The 21680-nt window shown below is 40.8% G+C and overlaps 2 protein-coding genes and 1 long non-coding RNA gene across 21 annotated transcripts in view; 1 reads left to right on the top strand and 2 right to left on the bottom strand.

Annotated features, from left to right (window-relative positions):
* The window catches only part of LOC128769140 (uncharacterized), a 57694-nt gene extending 45678 nt beyond the window's left edge, over positions 1-12016 (bottom strand). For 10 of the 13 annotated variants that reach the window (XR_008416355.1, XR_008416346.1, XR_008416353.1 and 7 more), the window contains exons 1-4: positions 11845-12016; positions 11192-11334; positions 10677-10758; positions 4117-4259 (exon numbers count right to left, since the gene is read on the bottom strand). This is a non-coding gene — a long non-coding RNA (uncharacterized LOC128769140). The remainder of the gene's footprint in view (positions 1-4116; positions 4260-10676; positions 10759-11191; positions 11335-11844) is intronic. The other 3 variants (XR_008416348.1, XR_008416347.1, XR_008416351.1) reach the window with 3 other exon arrangements.
* On the top strand, positions 532-9546 carry LOC128769135 (myosin-7-like). Of its 2 annotated transcripts, XM_053882478.1 has the most exons (38): positions 532-644; positions 831-1037; positions 1121-1264; positions 1332-1488; positions 1558-1585; positions 1670-1781; positions 1845-1937; positions 1995-2058; positions 2145-2243; positions 2338-2441; positions 2513-2651; positions 2815-2933; positions 3012-3161; positions 3243-3413; positions 3486-3795; positions 3868-3950; positions 4075-4280; positions 4359-4482; positions 4546-4682; positions 4776-5031; positions 5105-5347; positions 5423-5599; positions 5671-5816; positions 5887-5977; positions 6049-6438; positions 6503-6629; positions 6695-6813; positions 6875-7071; positions 7138-7321; positions 7389-7554; positions 7633-7757; positions 7824-8132; positions 8206-8409; positions 8482-8778; positions 8856-8960; positions 9034-9129; positions 9203-9337; positions 9419-9546. In XM_053882478.1, exons 2-38 carry the CDS (start codon positions 837-839, stop codon positions 9437-9439), a joined length of 5829 nt encoding a protein of 1942 aa, XP_053738453.1. In that variant the 5' UTR covers positions 532-644; positions 831-836; the 3' UTR covers positions 9440-9546. The 2 variants fall into 2 exon arrangements, with proteins under 2 accessions (XP_053738453.1, XP_053738452.1); XM_053882477.1 differs by having other exon boundaries at positions 9203-9454.
* Positions 12017-12277: 261 nt separating the features above from the next.
* LOC128769139 (microtubule-associated protein 4-like) overlaps positions 12278-21680 on the bottom strand; it is a 50425-nt gene continuing 41022 nt past the window's right edge. For 3 of the 6 annotated variants that reach the window (XM_053882488.1, XM_053882489.1, XM_053882487.1), the window contains 5 exons: positions 17993-18085; positions 16828-16909; positions 16645-16754; positions 16401-16554; positions 12280-15759 (listed from right to left, as the gene is read on the bottom strand). In XM_053882488.1, the coding sequence (XP_053738463.1) occupies positions 15755-15759; positions 16401-16554; positions 16645-16754; positions 16828-16909; positions 17993-18085 (444 nt within the window). In that variant the 3' untranslated portion in view covers positions 12280-15754. Of the gene's footprint in view, positions 15760-16400; positions 16555-16644; positions 16755-16827; positions 16910-17992; positions 18086-21680 lie in introns of all 6 variants that reach the window. The other 3 variants (XM_053882483.1, XM_053882486.1, XM_053882484.1) reach the window with 3 other exon arrangements.

Here is a 21680-nt window from a genome sequence, read left to right as displayed (position 1 = left end):
TGAAATGTATTTTCCACACTATCACTTGACACACTATTTTTGAACTCAAATCCACGAACTTCTGACACATATGAGCATTGTCTTCTTTGGGAAAATTAGAAGTTGTAAAAATAATGAGGAGAAAACAATTATTTTTTGAGCATGTAACAGTAATGATGAAAATTAATATAAAGATTTGTTATCTACGAAACAAAACTTGGCCCCATTAGATTTGAATAGATAATATGTCATTTATCTGTCTCACACTGGGGAAATTCAACATTTAACATATGATTACATATTCTACAACATAATATGTAATATTATTATTATTATTATGATGCTTATAAACCATCCTTCTCATTTACTGGCCAACAATTGATGCCTAAGAACAATGAAGTAGCTGACGGACTTCACTTCAGTGTGACCCAAGCCCCCTCCACCTCCCTTTTCCCAGGCTGGCTAATTCATTTATTGTCCACAAGGTGAGGGCAGCAAATAGCAACCGTATGCTCTACCTAATTTGGAAAGTGTTTTTTTGTGAGATGCAATATCTCTAATATCCACACCCATATTAGGAGGAGTAGCAACCTTTATTAATGGGACAAAGCCGGAGGTCAACGACTGGATCCATCATTTCACTTGACAAAGGTTGATCAATAAAGGTAAGAACTGGAGGAACAATTGCAGAGTTTTGCATTCAATATAAACTAGATTTGTGAGTACTTAAAGAACTTAAACAGTAACAAACAGTAGCAAAGGTGTATATTTTTCTTCTATTTAAAATAGAGAATTTTTGAGTCTTTCAACTGAAAAGGATGTTAATTCCCAACTTTCTTTTTCCTTAATAGGAAAACATGGGTGACGCAGCAATGGCAGAGTTTGGGCCAGCTGCCCCATATCTGAGGAAGTCGGACAAGGAGCGTCTCGAAGCCCAGACGCGTCCATTTGACATGAAAAAGGAATGTTTTGTTCCAGACCCTGAGGTGGAATATGTCAAGGCATCTGTTACCACTCGAGACGGCGACAAAGTCACTGTTCAGACCGAGTATGGGAAGGTAAACGCATCAACATATTTTGCTCTACTTGATGAATAGTCAAGAAAGACCAAAAATAAAAATGCTATTTGTTCTCTCTGTAGACAGTGACTGTCAAGGACTGTGACGTTCACCCCCAAAACCCGCCCAAGTTTGATAAAATTGAAGACATGGCCATGTTTACATTCCTCCATGAGCCCGCTGTGCTGTTTAACCTCAAAGAGCGTTACGCCGCATGGATGATCTATGTGAGGCATTTAGTTTGACACCAGTGAGAAAATTTAAATTTGATCCACAATGCACTGTCTATTGCAGACCTATTCTGGGCTTTTCTGTGTGACTGTCAACCCCTACAAGTGGCTGCCAGTCTACAACCAAGAGGTGGTCGTCGCCTACAGAGGAAAGAAGAGGAGTGAAGCTCCTCCTCACATCTTCTCCATCTCTGACAACGCCTACCAGTACATGCTGGCAGGTACAACATACATCTCAGTATTTTGCTGTCTCTATAAGGGCCTCATTTTCATTGACCTTTGATCAACAGACAGGGAAAACCAATCCATCTTAATCACGTAAGAAAAGATGTTGACCTAATTCTTTGCAATAGTGGTGGTTCAGAATCCCCCAGAACTAACACTAAGTGCCTTCCTCTGTAGTGGAGAATCCGGTGCTGGAAAGACTGTCAACACCAAGCGTGTCATTCAATACTTTGCCAGCATCGCTGCGGTTCCCAGCGGAGGAAAGAAAGACAATGTTGTCGAGAAAAAGGTCTGTTTAGCACACGATTACGATACATTCCCAGCAAAATAATGTCACCCGCATTTTGTTTAGGGTACCCTGGAAGATCAAATCATCCAGGCCAACCCTGCCCTGGAGGCTTTTGGCAACGCCAAGACCATCAGGAATGACAACTCCTCAAGATTTGTACGTTATTATGAGTAAAGACTGAAGAGAGCATTCTTAAATGAGGTTTTCTCCTAGGGCAAATTCATCAGAATCCACTTTGACAACCGAGGAAAGCTTGCCTCTGCTGACATTGAGACCTGTAAGTTGCCTTATTCATGTATCACTAAACTGTTTGCTGTGTGTCTCATCATTTACAAATGGGTTCTATCATTTTACGTGTGTTAGACCTCCTGGAAAAGTCTCGGGTGACCTACCAGCTCAAGGCTGAGAGAGACTACCACATTTTCTACCAGATATTGTCCCAACAAAAGCCTGAACTTCTAGGTATTTACAGTTTGTATAAGAAGTGTGTGTATTTACATTAGCATCGACTGTGTTGGAGATATGACCAATATCTGTATGTGAAACACTATTTCAGAGATGTTGTTGATCACAAACAACCCCTACGACTACGCCTTCATCTCCCAAGGAGAGACAACAGTGGCTTCAATCAATGATGCAGATGAGTTGATAGCAACGGATGTAAGTCATTATCACTTAACAAGCAAAAAGAAACTGGATCAGAGCAAAACATAGTGTGTGTTTCAATCCAGGATGCATTTGATGTGTTGGGCTTTACTCAAGAGGAGAAAAACAGCATTTACAAGCTGACTGGTGCCATCATGCACTATGGTAACATGAAGTTCAAGCAGAAGCAGAGGGAGGAGCAGGCTGAGGCTGATGGCACTGAGGGTAAGAGTGTGACATTCAAGATTGCAAGACACACTCGGATGTTGAATATTTAGACCTTTTTGACTGAAATAAATGACTACCTGATGTAGTGTTTGAACTAAGAGTCAAGCCAGATATATAGCCTGCGCAGATTCAAGATGGACTCTAATCCTTTGCTCCATAGATGCTGACAAAGTCGCATATCTGATGGGCCTGAATTCCGCAGACCTCATCAAAGGTCTCTGTCACCCAAGAGTCAAAGTAGGAAATGAATGGGTCACAAAAGGACAGAATGTTGCTCAGGTGACAACCTTATTACATTCTCTGGAGTTTCTTTTCTTTTTTTACTTAATTTATACTTCACTGTTATTTTCTTTGAAGGTTTACTATGCAATCGGTGCACTGTCCAAGTCAGTGTACGAGAAGATGTTTCTATGGATGGTGGTTCGTATTAACCAATCGCTAGACACCAAACAACCTCGCCAATACTTCATTGGAGTACTGGACATTGCCGGATTTGAGATCTTCGATGTGAGTAATTAAAATAAAAATTTTAAAATGTTTTTTTTCCCACAGCTAATTAATTGTACTTCTTCAACTTGCCTATCCCAGTTCAACACCTTCGAGCAGCTGTGCATCAACTTCACTAATGAAAAACTGCAACAGTTTTTCAACCACCACATGTTTGTGCTGGAGCAGGAAGAGTACAAGAAAGAGGGAATTGAATGGGAATTTATTGACTTTGGCATGGATTTGCAGGCCTGTATTGACCTCATTGAGAAGGTTTGTTTTTCATGTCAGGGATAAGTTCTAATGAGAGGTCACATACCAACATGACCATTTTTTTTTTTACAGCCCATGGGTATCATGTCCATCCTTGAAGAGGAGTGCATGTTCCCAAAAGCCAGTGATGCCACTTTCAAAGCAAAGCTCTACGACAACCATCTGGGGAAATCTGGAAACTTCCAGAAACCTAGAATTGTAAAAGGAAAACCAGAGGCTCATTTCTCTCTTGTTCACTATGCTGGCACTGTTGATTACAACATCAACAACTGGCTGGTGAAGAACAAGGATCCTCTGAACGAGACGGTTGTTGGACTTTTCCAGAAGTCAAACCTGAAACTCCTAGCTATACTTTTTGCAGGGTACGCAGGATCTGATTCAGGTATAGATCATTGACAAATCAAATTTATCACCAAGACAGCTCAATGTAAATATAATATTCATGTAATCTCAGCCCAAGAGTCTGGAGGAAAGGGTAAAGGGGGTGGAAGCAAGAAGAAAGGCTCATCCTTCCAAACAGTATCAGCTTTGCACAGGGTAGGATAACTGCTTTCAATAAATGAAAATGTCCTCAATAAATGAAATGAGGTACTAAATATAATCATGATATGTGAATAAACTTAACATGCTCATTCTTTGTATTAACATTCCACCCTTGCAGGAGAACCTGAACAAGCTGATGACCAACTTGAGGTCAACTCACCCTCACTTTGTCCGCTGCATCATCCCCAATGAGACCAAGACTCCTGGGGCCATGGAGAACCCTCTGGTGATGCACCAGCTGCGCTGCAACGGTGTGCTGGAAGGCATCAGGATCTGCAGGAAGGGCTTCCCAAACAGGATCCTCTATGGAGATTTCAAACAGAGGTTAGTAGTGTCAAGACTCTTTACATAAAACAAAAACAGTAGTCAGAAAAACAGCAATATTTTTTCTCTCTGACAAAGGTACCGCATATTAAACCCCAATGCCATCCCTGAGGGACAATTTATTGATAACAAAAAAGCAGCAGAGAAGTTACTAGGATCGCTAGATATAGATCACAACCAGTACAAGCTGGGACACACCAAGGTCAGTAATTTTCTGAAACAATGAAAATCTATTTGGAATGCAAGTTTTTTTTTTCTTTAAAAGGTGTTCTTCAAAGCTGGGCTGCTGGGACAGCTAGAAGAGATGCGAGACGATAGATTAGCACTTATCATCACAGGCATCCAAGCCCGGTCAAGAGGTCTACTAGCAAGAATTGAATTCCAGAAGATTGTTGAAAGAAGGTGTGACATTCTATTTAGATAAACACAATGTACCATAAAACAATGCAATTAAAAAAAGAAGAATGTGAATCTAATCTGTTCTGTAATCTTTAGGGACGCACTACTTGTGATCCAGTGGAACATCCGAGCTTTCATGGGGGTCAAAAATTGGCCCTGGATGAAGATGTACTTCAAAATCAAACCTTTATTGAAGTCTGCAGAAACTGAAAAGGAAATGGCAAACATGAAAGAAGAGTTTGCAAAGCTTAAAGAAGCTTTTGCAAAATCAGAAGCCAGAAAAAAGGAACTGGAAGAAAAAATGGTCACACTTCTCCAAGAGAAGAACGACCTGCAGCTCCAAGTTCAAGCTGTAAGTTCACTGACATCTGTGGAGCATCAATCAAGATGGAGTCAGAAAAAATAAGTTCTGTTTATCAAAACAGGAACAAGATAATCTTGGGGATGCAGAGGAGAGATGTGAAGGTCTGATCAAGAGCAAAATACAGCTGGAGGCCAAAATTAAAGAGCTCACTGAGAGACTGGAGGATGAAGAAGAAATGAATGCAGAGCTGACCGCAAAAAAGAGAAAGCTGGAGGATGAATGTTCTGAGCTAAAGAAGGACATTGATGATTTGGAGTTAACTTTGGCAAAAGTGGAAAAAGAGAAGCATGCCACTGAGAATAAGGTAAGTCATTGTTTGATTAAGAATGTATTCATAATTCATTGTGACAGAAGTTGATGCTTCTCTGATATATTACAGGTTAAAAACCTGACTGAGGAGATGGCAGCTCTGGATGAGATCATTGCCAAGCTGACCAAGGAGAAGAAAGCATTACAGGAAGCCCACCAGCAAACACTGGATGACCTGCAGAGTGAAGAAGACAAAGTCAACACTCTGACCAAGGCCAAGACCAAGCTGGAACAGCAAGTCGATGATGTGTGTGAACAAAATACAAATATAACAGTGAACTAGTGCCATTTAAATATTGTTCCCCCTTTCCTGCACAGCTGGAAGGATCCCTTGAGCAAGAGAAAAAAGTGAGGATGGATCTTGAAAGGGCAAAGAGAAAGCTTGAAGGCGACTTGAAACTGGCTCATGAAAGTGTCATGGACCTGGAAAATGACAAACAGCAGCTGGAAGAGAGGCTGAAGAAGTACTGAAAAACATATATATAATATTGAATAAATAAAGTGTTTTAACATGAAATAAATCTTGATTAACAGGAAAGATTTCGAAATCAGCCAACTAAATGGTAAAATAGAAGATGAGCAGGTCATGAGTGCCCAGCTCCAGAAAAAGTTGAAGGAGTTGCAGGTAGTGTTCAATGGAAATAAGAAGTTGCACAATGGTAGGATTCTGTGAGAACACAGTGTGTTTTGGAGCAGGCTCGCATCGAGGAGCTGGAGGAAGAGCTGGAGGCAGAGCGAGCTGCCCGAGCCAAAGTGGAGAAGCAGAGAGCTGACTTGGCAAGGGAGCTTGAAGAGATCAGTGAGCGTCTGGAGGAGGCTGGCGGAGCAACATCTGCTCAGATTGAGATGAACAAGAAGAGGGAGGCCGAGTTCCAGAAGCTGCGCAGAGACCTCGAAGAGGCCACTCTGCAGCACGAGTCCACTGCTGCGACACTGAGGAAGAAACAGGCCGACAGTGTGGCGGACCTCGGAGAGCAGATCGATAACCTGCAGAGAGTCAAGCAGAAACTGGAGAAGGAGAAGAGCGAGCTCCGACTGGAACTGGATGACGTGGTTTCCAACATGGAACATGTTGTGAAGTCAAAGGTGAATTTGAGAATCTTTTTTTCACCAAATGCTGGCCATGGAATGAGAGAAACTTTCTTTTCAGAATAATTTGGAGAAAATGTGTCGTAGTCTGGAAGACCAGATGAACGAATATAAGACGAAAGCAGAAGAAGGGCAGCGCACCATCAATGACTTCTCCATGCAGAAGGCCAAACTGCAAACTGAAAATGGTGATGTGTTCTCAGAAAGAGCGTCTTTTAAAGGTGACTGACACCAGTTTTTTCTCTCAAAAAAGGGGAGCTGGCTCGGCAGCTGGAGGAGAAGGACTCCCTGGTGTCCCAACTGACCAGAGGAAAACAATCCTACACTCAGCAGATCGAAGACATTAAAAGACAGCTGGAGGAGGAAGTGAAGGTAGCTTCTTAGGTACGTCATGGGAAGAAATGCACAGGTTTAAAACGAATTATCATTCCAGGCCAAGAATGCACTAGCACATGCAGTTCAGTCGGCCCGTCATGACTGTGACCTGCTCAGAGAGCAGTACGAGGAAGAACAAGAAGCCAAATGTGAGCTGCAGCGTGGCATGTCCAAGGCTAACTCTGAGGTGGCTCAGTGGAGGACTAAGTATGAAACTGATGCTATCCAGAGGACCGAGGAACTGGAGGAAGCCAAGTAAGCTATTATAGTGAAATACAGATTCAATGACATTTCTAAAACCACTCTATTTGACTGTCACAGAAAGAAGCTGGCCCTGCGTCTGCAGGAGGCTGAGGAGGCTGTCGAGGCAGTCAATGCTAAATGCTCTTCTCTGGAGAAGACCAAACACAGACTGCAGAATGAGATCGAAGATCTCATGGTCGATGTGGAGAGATCTAATGCTGCTGCTGCTGCCCTGGACAAGAAGCAAAGAAACTTTGACAAGGTTTGAATTGTAGATGCATCAAATCACTCCATGAAAAAAATCTAAGCAAACAAAATGCATTTGTCAGATTTTGGCAGAATGGAAACAGAAGTATGAGGAGTCTCAGACAGAGTTAGAAGGATCACAGAAAGATGCAAGATCCCTCAGTACAGAGCTTTTTAAACTTAAAAACTCTTATGAAGAATCCCTCGAACATCTGGAAACCCTGAAAAGAGAAAATAAAAACTTACAAGGTCAGACAATAACTTACTGGGAAGACAATTTGATAATGGTTCAGAGATCTTTTATTCATTTTTGTTTGTCTCCTTTAGAGGAAATATCTGACCTCACTGAACAAATTGGTGAGGGAGGAAAGAGCATCCATGAACTGGAGAAAATCCGGAAGCAGTTGGAGCAAGAGAAGTCGGAGATTCAAACGGCTCTGGAGGAGGCTGAGGTGAGACTTGACGGTTATTGTACATTCTGTCTACCTTCGAAACCAGTAAACAACCTTTCATTTAAGGCCTCGCTGGAGCATGAAGAAGGGAAAATCCTGAGAGCACAACTTGAGTTCAACCAAGTCAAAGCAGACATGGAGCGCAAAATTGCGGAGAAAGATGAAGAGATGGAGCAGTCAAAGAGGAATCAACAGAGAGTAGTAGATACCCTGCAGAGCTCTCTGGAGGCTGAGACTCGTAGCAGGAATGAGGCCCTTCGTTTGAAGAAGAAGATGGAAGGAGACCTGAATGAGATGGAGATCCAGTTGAGCCAAGCTAACAGGCAGGCAGCTGAGGCTCAAAAGCAACTGAAATCTGTTCATGCTCACCTGAAGGTACAAGTTTAACCATAACAATGACAACATTAGGAGGAAGCCGGGTAAAAGGTGCACCACAAATTCTTTTCAGGATTCTCAGCTTCAACTGGATGAGTCCATTCGGGCAAATGATGATCTGAAGGAGAACACTGCCATGGTTGAGAGACGCAACAACCTGCTTCAAGCGGAGGTTGAGGAGCTTCGCTCTGCTCTTGAGCAAAATGAGAGAAGCCGCAAACTTGCTGAACAAGAGCTGCTGGACGTCAGCGAAAGAGTGCAGCTACTGCACTCACAGGTAATACTTGAGAAAAACAATCAGCAAATTTAACTGGCAGAATTCTAAATTACTTTGGTAACATGTCACCAGAACACCAGTCTTCTGAATCAAAAGAAGAAGCTGGAGGCTGATGTATCCCAGCTTCAGACTGAGGTTGAAGATGCAGTCCAGGAGTGTAGAAACGCAGAGGAGAAGGCCAAAAAGGCCATCACTGATGCTGCCATGATGGCTGAGGAGCTGAAGAAAGAGCAGGACACCAGCGCTCACCTGGAGCGCATGAAGAAGAACATGGAGCAAACCATCAAAGACCTGCAGCACCGTCTGGACGAAGCTGAGCAGATCGCCATGAAGGGAGGAAAGAAGCAGCTCCAGAAGCTCGAGGCCAGGGTAAGAAGAGAGGGCCAGAAATGTGTGCAATAACGTGAAAACTGTGTCATGAACAGTTGCATCTGTTCTTCTGACAGATCAAGGAACTAGAAAACGAACTTGAGGGTGAACAAAGGAAGTCAAGTGATGCTGTAAAGGGGATAAGAAAATACGAGAGAAGAATTAAGGAGCTGACTTACCAGGTACTGTCGCTGATAAAAAGTAAATATATAAAACAGGAAGCAAAAGTGCTCTATGATTTGTTTCCCTTAATAGACAGAAGAGGATCGGAAGAATCTTGCCCGTCTGCAAGATCTGGTTGACAAGCTACAGCTAAAAGTCAAATCCTATAAGAGATCTGCAGAGGAGGCTGTGAGTTCGCCACATCACAAATGCCAGAAATGCCAAACTCAAGATATTGACTGACTACGGTTTCATTTAATAGGAGGAGCAAGCGAACAGCAACCTGACCAAGTTCCGCAAGCTTCAACATGAGCTTGATGAAGCTGAAGAGCGAGCAGACATTGCTGAGTCGCAGGTCAACAAGCTGCGGGCCAAGAGTCGCGACATCGGGTCGAAGGTCAGTTATCCATGTATGCTGGAAATGTTTCTGACAGCCGATGGGACACTGTTCACTATCAACGTTGCACTCTTCTTTCAGAAAGGACATGATGAGGAGTAGAGCTCTCAGCCTCATCCAATGCTTGCTTCTGAGGCACTCTGTCAAGGATGCCTCCCTAAGTGTGTTCTGAAGTAGAATAAAGTTTATGCATCTCACATGTTTGTCTTTTCTCACCTCCCTGAATGATGAAAGATTGATTATAGATTACAATATGTAATTGTTAAATGGATCCGGGAGTATCTAGGTGGTGTGAAGCATGACAACTTTACAGTCAACAGTCAACCACTTGGGTATTCATTCTAATATGATAAATATTAATATGATAAGTCCTGCAGGATAGATTGATCTACGTTTGATCTACGTACGCATGTGCGACTGCCGCTGAGTCGGAGGTCTAGTCAACTTGCTGCCTCATCCACAGCAAGCATGAACTTTGAATCGTGAAAGATGGATGCATTAATGATGGAAAAGCTCACGTGACATGGGTTCAATAGGTAAACAATTTATATGATAACATAGGTGCAGACCAGATTCGACTTTTGGACATGTCTGATAAACATTTTATGGATATTAAAGGTCCCTCATTGTCTTCATGCAATTAGATTTTAAATTGATATCAGAGAGGAGCACTATGGTAGGTTAGTCTATAATTATACTCTGTAAAAATGGATCGATGTCTCCGCACTGCAACAATGGAGAAGATCTGAGAAGACCCATGTGAGATGAGAGCCCAGCGAACTATGAATAAAGTCTATATTATTTAATATCTGAACTTAATCACTTATGAGCGGCCGCTAACAGCTATTTTATCACATTAATCTTACATGACATGCTAATAATCTAATCTAATATAATCTAATCTAAGCAAGATGAGGCACCCAAGACACAAAAGAAAAAAAGCGATTCAAGTTCAGTGCAATGAGATTTCTCATAAGCTCCAGTACCTCAGGACCTTACAGGCCCATGAACCAATGTAGAAGGATTGCCATTCCTCCACAAAGAAACAACAAGGAATATTAAATATCTGGGAACATTAACATCAAACCAATAAACCATTTTTCAATCAGGGCACAGCTAAATAAAATCTGCCTTTTTAAGACAGAATGCCAGTCAATTAAAAACTTTTTAAAATAAAGTTTTTCTAAAACTCCAAATAAAACACAATCAGCATCACAAGGAAACATTATTTTGTTTGCATGTAACTACAGTTAATGCCTTTCTCTTCACATTTACACAACGCTCTCAAGCCTACAATAAGTTTACTCTCTTTTCTAGCAGTCAGCATTTTTTAACTCACCCATTTTGCGTGCCAAATGTTCATTATTCTCCATAGTTGTTTCTCTGCTCGGAGCACAAACCCGCTCCTTGCTATCTGTACCCTTGAATGAGGGCAACAAGAAAGAACAAGACAAGAAAAGGACATATGGAGGCCGGCTCCAGTACTCAACACCTCCTCAAGTAACCTTGAGAACATAACAAGCAGTCTAACAATAGTACTTGGTCTGTAACCGGAGTTGGCTTGAATTTCCGACTTGAGAGACTGAAGGTGCGTTGAAGCATCCCTGGCGTGTACTGTACTGTAATGTCAGAAGTCAGGGCTACAAGCAACATGGAGCAGCAGGAAATTGGAGTTTTAACACTTCCTTTTAATGACAATGAAGTTGACAGTTAAGTGAAGGCTGTCTCAATTACGGTTGTAACCCACAAATAATGAATACTTTTGACAACATGTGCATTTTTATACAGTAACACACACACACACACACACACGCACACACACGCACACACACATCAATGACTTGCCATCCTTACCATCAGTGTGTCATTGGTTACCTTCGTACATTGTGTCCTCCGTCTCATGTCAAGATGAGATGTGAAGCATGTGAGAGATTATGTAGATAGAGTAGTCGTCCACTCATCAACCTTTCTTTTTAAGTGGTTACAGTATGGGTCTGCTAAAGGGAACAGTTAAGACAGACGCCGGATCAATTCAATTGACTTCATAAACCTATCTATCTTGAGCATGACAGTCAATATCTTGAGACATTTGAAGCAAATATATGAAGAAAATCAAACACACAGCATTGAATTAAATTAGTAGGATATATACCATATATATTTTTGATTTAATATACAACATTCTTTAGGCTTTATGTCTCAACAGACCAGGTAATTATTGAACGAGTTATATAGTTAAACTACAAGCAAGTTTCCATCCGGTTCATGTAGTGCATATCTTAATTTAACAAACCTACACCACAGTTAGCTAACAAACCAACATGGGTGATGTAAAACGATGGTCCTTAATATACAACGAGTCACAAAGGAGTGGGGACTGTTTTTGGGCTTGCTATTTGATATACATGTAGATAGTGAGATATTTAAAATACAGAGGCGGAAGGCTTACTTGACGTCATAGCTGAAAAATAGAAAATAATCAGTGGTTATACCAAAATACAACCTACCACACGTGGTTGTATTCTTTAAAATTCTCCATTGTCAATGTTTCACCGTGAAATTTTCATTTTCAACGCGTTTTAGCTTCAAATGATGCTAATCGCTAATAGTCATGTCTGACACTAGGGCTGCTCACGTGCATAAGCCCCTCCCACTTAGACGTCTTTTGGGCTCGACATGGTGACGTCACAGTGAGAAAAAAAATAACACAATGCCTAACAAAGTTCAATAGGCAGCAAAGGTGTGCTGTATAGCCACCGAGGAAAGCAGCCGTGAGACAACATACTTCTATAAATAATATATATCAAACTGGCCAGAAAGCTTCTATGATGCAACGGCTTTTTAAAGAACCATTAGATATTTGAATATAATGTATTGAACACGTACATAAATTAACACAAAACATTTCTTAAGTTTCCAAAGTGATCACACAGAAGAACGACAAACATCCAGATCCTCAATGTTTTTGTTGTTTTTTATTTCATGATTAATATTCACATCACTGGTTAACAAATAGTCACAATGAACATCTCTTTCATTCGATATATTCAGACCTCAAGCAGGAAATGAGCTCTATCTACAAGGACAGATGTCTTTCCCACAACCAGTTGCTCTTCCGCTGCATGCTCCTGACGTGGTGTTGTGCCCATCGCTACACAATACAACCTTCTCCATTGCAGTGAGAGGTTCATTATTGTTCTTCATATGCCAGTTAATAATGAGTTTTATTAATCGTCTAACCAAAAAGCATACAACAATGCCTTATTAAGAATAATCATTGAGTCAAACAGTGCCGTGACACGATCTGAACTCTGTTTCTTGTGAAAAGACTTCAGTACTAACAGGAGTACTTCAGTGGTTATATATCTACCAAGTGAAGCTGTATTACACATTACATTATTGCATATATTTATGTTGTTTTTTTTACTTTCTCTCATCCCATTTTACAAAGCAAGGATAGTTTGTTGTGACAAGATAAATTTGTGTATTCTTGTGTGCAGATATGTCAGTGTGTCAACAGGAGCGGTCCCTAGAGCATTCTACATCAGAGACACTCTGTGGAGGCAGGGAAAGACGGGCTGGTGTGTATCCTGTGTAGGTGCCTTACATTTAAACCGGAAACAAATAAATGGTGTTCCAATGGTACATATATATGAACTTCTTGCTTCATATGTGTAACTGATACACACACCTTCAGTTCTATATGAACTTTTTTTGTGATCAATGAGCCAGAGAAAAGTAAAGACAAACCTCAAACACATTTTGAACATTCTTAACACTCTCAGAATGACAAAGTTTCCACTTCAATTTTGTATTTTAGAATATTAATATTGCCATAAGTAGCAATTTATTGATAGTAAAAGTTCATCCAGAACACCCTGTTTTTTTATTTGACAGATAAAAACACAATATATATACATACATATGAGTGCGAGGTACTAGTGAAAGGGCTGTCCCGTGTGCTGCTTGAAGGTGTTCGATGGTGCACCAGTCAGATGGATGTCATATTCTCATCAACTTCCAAGTTGACCCTTGTCAGCATCATGTTCCTGCGTAGTACATCTTTTTTAGTGGTACCATCAGTAGCACAACACCAACAACCAAAAATGTCATACACAAGGTTGACCTTAACGATTGTGTATTTTTTTTCACCATCTCACTCACCAGTTTGAGGTGACACACACTCAACCTTCGACAACTTAAAACTACCACTTGTTTTCTATGTACATGTATCACAAGCCACACCTATCAAAGTGCTTTAAATTCCCCAATAATATTCACATTTTTTTCTACACATCATGTAGGCAACTCATAGAAAACCATCTCTATTCTATAATGGGACTTTTTTTGTTGTCGTTGATTTGTTGACTTCGCTCTTTGTCGATTGAACTCACCACCACCGATTGTTTTACTCCTAAAAGCACACGTTACACAGCTGACAAACATACAGTAACGGAACTTTATTTCACTGTAGTGCCTCGATAGATGAACAAGCTGTGTTGAAAGTGCACAAGACTGTTTAAGGGAAACTACCACACACGTGTTCCATACACAAAGTGCCAATAAAGCTTGTAGTGAACGATTTGCCATTAATTTAGAGCCTTTTGGCGCCAGACTATCAGTGTTCAGGAGGCTAAATAGCGCCCTCTCTAAGATATATAAAGCAGCAACACTTCACACATCTGACAACTCTCAGGCAACATGCCACGGAGCACATCTTGTTGATGCATAGAATCACAGCAGGTAATGGAAGGGTCTCCGGTTTCACTCCCTTATACATGCGACTACGGTTTGGGCCTGTAAATCAAAATCACATCACAGTGTTTTGCAATGAAACGCCTTTGTTATGCTAAGCTATAAGAATAGATCAGAAAGGCTACAAAAGAAACTGGCTACCCTACAACATTCTAGCACAACAAAGGAAAACATTTCTCCATATAAAAACGACTTCCCTATTTCAATTGTTCAGAAAAGTGAATGATGATTCTTCCCTTTGTCTGTAAAAATATTGCTGCATTCATGGCGTCCATCGATTACTAGCTGAAATGTATCAACAATCTAACTCTAAAAATATTCAATGCTCATCTAACTACAATGCCTATGTCGTCGCTAAACTCGCCTTGACAGCCCTGAGTTCCGTTTCAGACGTGCCATGAATGCAACATTAGTTTTCTACCACCGTGTCCCTGTCTTTGGTCCCTCTCTGTCCATCATTGTCTGCAAAAGACTCACCCAAGCACAAAGGGCAAATAGACAAATGTTATAAGTGAATGAACCTCAACTAGGCATTTGCATTTATATCACACTGACCACAGAGTTACAAAGTTATTTCCTGTCTACACACAGTTGCTCTAATTCACAGCAAAATACTTTAGGGTGCAGATATCCGTGTGATTATGTGTGTCATATGTCTCGTGTGTGCTTCATTCACTAGACTAGAGGCAAGTTTCCACAGAAAATACAGCAGCAGGATGGTTTGAAGTGGCACTGCGAAGTGACACATGAGGAGAAATGTGGGTTCTGAAAATATATCCAGCTGCGTAACATACTGCGACTGAAGATCGAGTTGATAGAAAGACTGATGATGACAGTTTCTGGCCAACTACAGAAAAGAAAAGACAGAATCTTTGTGCGAAACCTACACCCCAGACCTATGCTAATACTCTGCAAACCTAAACATGTATTCATCTTCATGACATAGTGAGAAAAGTGCAAAACAATGTGTTTCAACTCAATGGCGTTAAAGTGTACACCTCCTAATCAAGTACTTCGATCTTAAATACCTTTTGTCAAAGGTATTATAGGTTCACTCACAGCTTATTCACCTCGACTGACCTGTATGTTGCTGTTTAAAGCCGCCAGCTCAGTTCTTGAGGGTTATCAGTCAATTACAGTGCCGCTACAGAGATTATGGGCAAATAAACCAGTGTGTGACAATATGTATTGTGAGCTATGCCATGTGAGTAAAACATATTGCTCCTACTGTGGTCAGTGTATGAAGGATGGAACAGTCTTTCATCAGCATGGCCCTGTTATTTCATTTTAAGTGACTTAGAATTCAGTAGTTTTCCACTCAGGTTTGTGCATTTGAAAACTCAGTGATTTACATAAAGTGTCTTCTACAGTGATGGGATTATTGCCTTTGAAGTGTTTTAGTGGGACTGAACATGTCAAAAATAAAAACACTTGCAAGAGGAACACCGTCGGATGCTTTTCTTTGTCACGCGGTGGTAGTAGGAACGCTGGCGGGAAGCAGATCACAGCGAGACACAGATGAGTGAATGGTTGGCGCAGTGGTGGGCGTGATGTAGGGCGGAACGGAGGAGAGTGAACACCAAGGTTGGTAGTTTTTGTTGGTCGATCAGGAGATCAGCAAGTGCTGTGCGTGCCCCGCCAGACTCTTTACGTCACAGACGTTCAATCTGCAAGATAGAAGAGTTGAAAGGAGCATGTTTCCTTTTTTAATTATTTTATTTTCTTCTCCATCATTCTTCTCTGTTTCTCTGTCTTTTATCTATGCTAACGTTTGAACTTGAAGATGCAAGAGGATGTAATGTGATTTAAAGGACATTTTCAGGAAATGTTGATCAAGAAACAAAGAAGGTTATGAATGTCTTCCAAGCGTAGCTGCACTGTTCCACCTAACTAAATGGAAAACATTATAATAGATGCAAAAGCAAGCAAATTAATATACTCTATTGGTTACACTTAAAATTGGCGATCCAGAGCTTTACCAGGCACTTACAAATGATGAATTACTGGCTAATATACTGCTATTACACATACTGTATGAATAGGTAATGTATTTTTATGATAATATATGTCCCTAAATCTAAAGTGTAGCCATCAGCTTTCATGCGGAATGCAGGTAAACCAATGACACTGGGAGTTTAGTGGCAAGAGCTCACCCCATTTGGCTGATCTAGGTATGATGTGTGGGCACATTGATAACACTAAACAGTAGATATCATGCTTTTTAAAACAGACGGTCAATTGTTCTTTGAATGCCTTGAGGAAAAATAAACACATTGTCATTTGACTTGAATGGAAAAGGAAAACCTACTTCGCCTGTCTACACTCAGGGGCTCCCTCATTACATCTCCTCCAAAGGGAGCTGGGCATGTTTCCTTCACGCCATTCTCCTTTGCGACCCCTCCAGATGCTGTGATCAGAGTGTTACTTTGGGGTGACGATGCTTTGTTCTCTGCCTTCTCATCCTGCAATGCAAAAAGTATAGTGTAATCTTGTGCCATCTAGTGGTCATGGCTTGTAAACGCACAATGAGACTGTGAGCTGAGCTATTTTACCTTGTGTCCATTGGTTTGTCCATTGCCAGCGCCCAAATTGTCTAGCGAGCCAATCTTGGATTTAGCCTTGATGTTCAATTTATGAGACTCAATCTTAACATCGCCTCCGCCTATATTAAGATTAATGATGTGAGATTTGGAAGCAGACAAGTGACCAACACCCAGAGCATCACGAGGACCAACCAGGCTTGTGTTTGATGTTGTCCTTGGAGCCACATTTGGACGTCACCTTGCTCACGTCAACCTTTTTGTTCAGGATCTGCACCTGAAAACACATATACACAATATTGTACAGCAAGTGAGAAAATGCCGTGGTGCTCTGGAGCAACACCAGCGCCTCCAAAAGCTCTTTATACCCCTTTCAATCTCTGTTTTTGTCAGCGGATGTCTTTTCTTGTTTTGTTACATTATTAGCTGTCGCTTCACTGAAGCTTAATAAATGCAACTGGCTACAACTGGAGGATGTTGTCACATATCGTGAGAGCAACGGAGCATGATTGACACCAGAGCTTGACAGAGCTTTAACTTTTGGTTGAGAAAACAAGGGTTCCAGTCTAAAATCATCTCCATAATTCAGTGACTTTGTGTTGACAAACCAAAACTGAAGTGTCTCTTCCACAAAATTTAATTTCAGTGTTAGTTTGTAACTGACAGACAAAAATTGATCTTCCATTAAACGTGTTGCACCACAGATCATGCAAGGATGTGCATCATCCACGACACATACTGCGCAAATAAGTGAGTAGGAACAGAGAAATTATTAGGTGACTTCTATCAGGTGTGTGGAACTAGAATAGGTCATGGCAAACGCAGTTTACAGCTGGGCTCATATGCTCCAGCTTAGATAGTGGCCCAGTAGCAGTTTTTCATCGGGACAGATTTTGCTCTCATGTCACAGAGTATGACGCAGATTTTTGTCCAGAGTATATTTTGGATTTGATGAGCGTCCGCAGGAGTGGAGGCATCTCATAAATCATCAGTTTTAATTCAAACCTTTATTTATTACTTATTCAAAATAAAATATAAAAGAAATGAAAGTTGACAAAAGAACCCATAGTTATGGAAAAATGCAATTATTAAATATATATGTATAAGCGCGTCACAGTTGTGCATTTATTGGAGCTATTTAGATCATCGCCATGCATGAAATTCACAGATGGACACTGTGATTGACAGAGTTAAAGTCAACCATGAAGATATGACAATGAACTCATGAATGTTGCTACTTGATGTATCAATCGAATGATACACAATGCCTTCAATGTTTGTTCCCATAAAGTCTGTAATGGACAAGTGGCTGCAGACACCCTGACTATGGATCCAGACTACACCGGTCTGCAGTACTTACTTTGCCACCTCCAGGGACATGTTTGATATTGTCCTTGGAGCCACAGCGAGACGTGATGTGGCTGAAGTCCAGCTTTTTGTGCACTATCTGAACCTACAGACACACAGGGAGACACAGACAGGCAAGAAACAGATAGAGGGCGGATAGAGAAGGGAAAAGAAAGCAAGAATAAAAGAAAGAAAAAAACAGGAGAGGAGCAGAGACGAGCAGATAAGCTTGCAGCTTCAGTTAACAGGAAACACGAACTTAAGACGGTTAGTATGGAAGATCTTCTGTGATTAAGATCAAACTAAGTCACCTCACCTGCTCTTGTCTGCGCTAGGGAATAACAAAAATCTGAAATGATAAACATGTCGCATATTCTTTGTGTACTTCATGGACAAAAAAAGCTTAAATGGCTGCTAACATTGCAAAAGACAAGGATACAGGCTTAATCACAGAGCACTTCCATAAAGAACAAAAAGTCCAGACAAGCACACAAGACTGCAAGGTGAGATGGAGCACATGCAACACGGAATTGCACTGGGGGTTTGTGTCAACGTGTGCTCACCTGAGTGAGCAGAGACACAGTTAAACAAAAGATAACGCAAGATTTCAACAAGCTCACCAAACAATAACCCTGGAACACGTTTTACTGTACATGTTTTTGTCCTGATATGGAATTGTTTTAGAAGTTGACAGTAAAATGATTCATGACAATATTTTATACTTCAAAATGAGGACAAAAAGGATGGAGTTACCCAGCAAAGCAGTGGAACCAACATACATTTAAAAAATGAATAAAAGAGGAGGAAAAAGTATTAATCTTTTTCGGGTTTTTTTGTATTTTGCATTTCTCTGAATTGAATCATATTTAGTAACCACCAAAGTAATGGTGGGCTTTGTGATCTGTAATTCCTGCTTAAACAGGTATTGTGATTCATACAACCACAGATGGTAGATCTTTATATTCAGTTCTCCCAGAACCATCAGAGACAGACCATAAATCTAAATAATTCAGAATATGATCATCTCTATCTTCTGCAGACATGACGTTCTACTCTTCATTCATCACTCATCAGGTACAGATAAGCCCCACCCACTGGTTAGAAGTCACTTGTACAGTTTATGACATTGATAACCATGAAATTCATGTATGTAGGTAAGTACTGAGTTGCTTTCAATCACAGCTTTCAGACAGGACGTCTAACAGTGACCAAAGAGTGAATTTTCTCCAGTCATTTCCTTCAGCAGAATGAGTATATATATATATATATATATATATATATATATATATATATATATATATATATGTGACTAGCTGAAGTTCATCTTAGCTTGACATTGGGTGCATGCTAAAGAATAACAACCATATTCACATGTATTATAGTCTGAACATGTTTACACCAATTCTAGAGACAAATGAATTTCAAGCATGAGGGCAATTGTTATAAAAACAATGCTAAAAATGGCAACAATCGAAGCCATGCAAACGGTCTGGATTGGACCAGAAAGCCCCCTCTGCAGGTATGATCTGCGTTCAGTCTTCTAATGGTCCATCAAAGCTCACACATTGTGTTTCCTTGCTTCTTTGAATGAAACTGGGCTTTGATTTTTCTATTCAATCAGAGCCGCTGCACACGTGAGATCTCAGTTCTCTTCATCTCTGTCCGCTAGATGAAAATGGCAAGATGACGCAGGTGGCACCAGCAAACGATGACTCACAGAGCATTTAGCTAACACACGCACACAGACTTAATAAGTACCTCCTGCTGCACACACTAAAAGAGTAGCCTTCTGCAAACAGCCAAATGTCTCGTCTCCCCACTGGCTTAAATAACACTGACAGATCCTGTAAATTGGCTGCAGACTGATGACATTACTTGCACGGCTGTTTGATCTTGTTGTGTGTTTAAATAGCAATTCCAGGTTGTTTGGCTGCTAAATAATAATAATAAAGAATGATTTAAAAAATCGCTGTTAATGAGCAGCTTAGAAATATGTTTCTGATCAAACCGTATTTAGTAGGTGCATCTGAAGTAATTTGTCGACGCATGTTTGGGAGTGATGGTAGTATCGTGAACTGACATCCAGTAAGGACTGTGACTGAAGCATCGGAACACGTGTCAAACACTAGATCTGCTCTCTACATCATTTTATGTGGCCTGCAAGGGCGTTAATGTGTCAAAGGTCACAGGGACAGATTTCTCAGTAGAGTGAGTTGGACGTCCTTCTGGATCGGGTCTCTGTATTACTGCCTGAGATCCGAGAACAGAACTTCTAAGTCGATAGCTCATAGGCCAAAAAAAAAAGGAATCTGATCAGATTGGATAAATGTCGCATATATTGATCATGATGTAGAGGACTATTCGCTATCAGTCAAATGTTTGGACAGAACTTCTCTTTCAGTGTTTTTTCATTAGTACTTTGCACATTGTAGATACATACTGAAGAATGTCATGACTTTTATTTTGTCTGTTCGTTTCCTCCATGTCCACCTGAGCTGACTCAGCAAATGGCACACACCTGAGACTGATTGCTTCCATGCGGGTAACTTGGCTCTTTCTTGACTGTTCTCTGTCCTTTTTCCTTTTGTGTTTGCTTCCTGATCCTTGAGATTTCATGGTTAAATTTATCTGTGAGTCAGTTTTGTTCTGCCATGTGCTTTCTGTTTTCTCTCCCTTTGCTTTCGCTGTTTTCTCAGCCGTGCACGTTTCCACCACAAGCTCATTTTCCTTTGTACTTATTTCCTCCCTTTGCCACGTGCCTGAGTTTTGACCACCACGTTACGTTCTTTCGTATTTTACTGGACTTTGTATTTCACCGCGATTGAGTGCATGACACTTGTGTATTCTGATTCTTGTTTGCTCTCTGTTCCGAGATTTATTACTCGGTTCTGTTTGTGTTAGCTCCAGGGTTGGTACTCGGTTCTTCCATCTCTCTGTTCATTTGAATTCATAAATTGTTAAATCTTATTCTCATTGTTGAGTTGCTGCTGGTCACCACTTGCACTGCAGGGTTCCTTGCAGGTGCGGCCCCTGATAAGACAACTACTCTATATGCAGTAGGATATACGGAATTATATAGCAAAGGGAAAAGTAAATTAACTCTTTCAAATATTAGATGACTCAAAGTAGCCACCATTTGCTTTGACAAAGCTGCAAACCCTCCGTCTTCTGAATGAGCTTCATGATGAACATCCGCTGTACATCCGACAGGTAGATCTAGATTTGCTTTTCATATCTGATTTTATAGACAGGAAGACACAGTAGATGGAAATGGAAAGCAGTGTTTCATCTTTCCTGGGCCGCATCTCTCTCTCTCTCTGTTTCATCCTGTCACCAAAACATCCACATTAATTCTATAATTGTGTCGACCTTTCACTTAATGCTGCATATACAGTATTTACTGAAATGTACTTCTGTCACACATCAATTCCAATATTTATCCATGTATCTGTGAGTAGTTATTTCTTCAGTGTGTTGTTCGATGTGATATTACACTCACATTATCTGGCAGCAGTAATAAGACGCCTTCTAATAAGAGGTTTCCTCATGTCTTCATTAGGAAGAAATACATGAGAGACATATCCTCACTGTTAAGGCTTTTCAAGAGTGAGTGAATTTGTTTAAGAGAATGGTGCTATACATTATCAACATGTCGCATGGGCCTGAGCCTCAGACTGAAATGATGAAACCAGAGCTGTCTT

The sequence above is a fragment of the Synchiropus splendidus genome, chromosome 13 (assembly GCF_027744825.2).
Source record: "Synchiropus splendidus isolate RoL2022-P1 chromosome 13, RoL_Sspl_1.0, whole genome shotgun sequence".
Classification (NCBI taxonomy): Eukaryota; Metazoa; Chordata; class Actinopteri; order Syngnathiformes; family Callionymidae; genus Synchiropus; species Synchiropus splendidus.
Note: the sequence above shows the minus strand (reverse complement) of the source record. Positions and strands in the feature narration are given on the sequence as shown.

Coding starts and splice junctions, on each gene's coding strand:
- LOC128769135 (XM_053882477.1), top strand. CDS start 837: ATGGGTGACGCAGCAATGGCAGAGTTTGGGCCAGCTGCCCCATATCTG. Junction 2,059..2,144: donor CTCTGCTGACATTGAGACCT/GTAAGTTGCCTT, acceptor TACGTGTGTTAG/ACCTCCTGGAAAAGTCTCGG. Junction 6,630..6,694: donor CAAACTGCAAACTGAAAATG/GTGATGTGTTCT, acceptor CTCTCAAAAAAG/GGGAGCTGGCTCGGCAGCTG.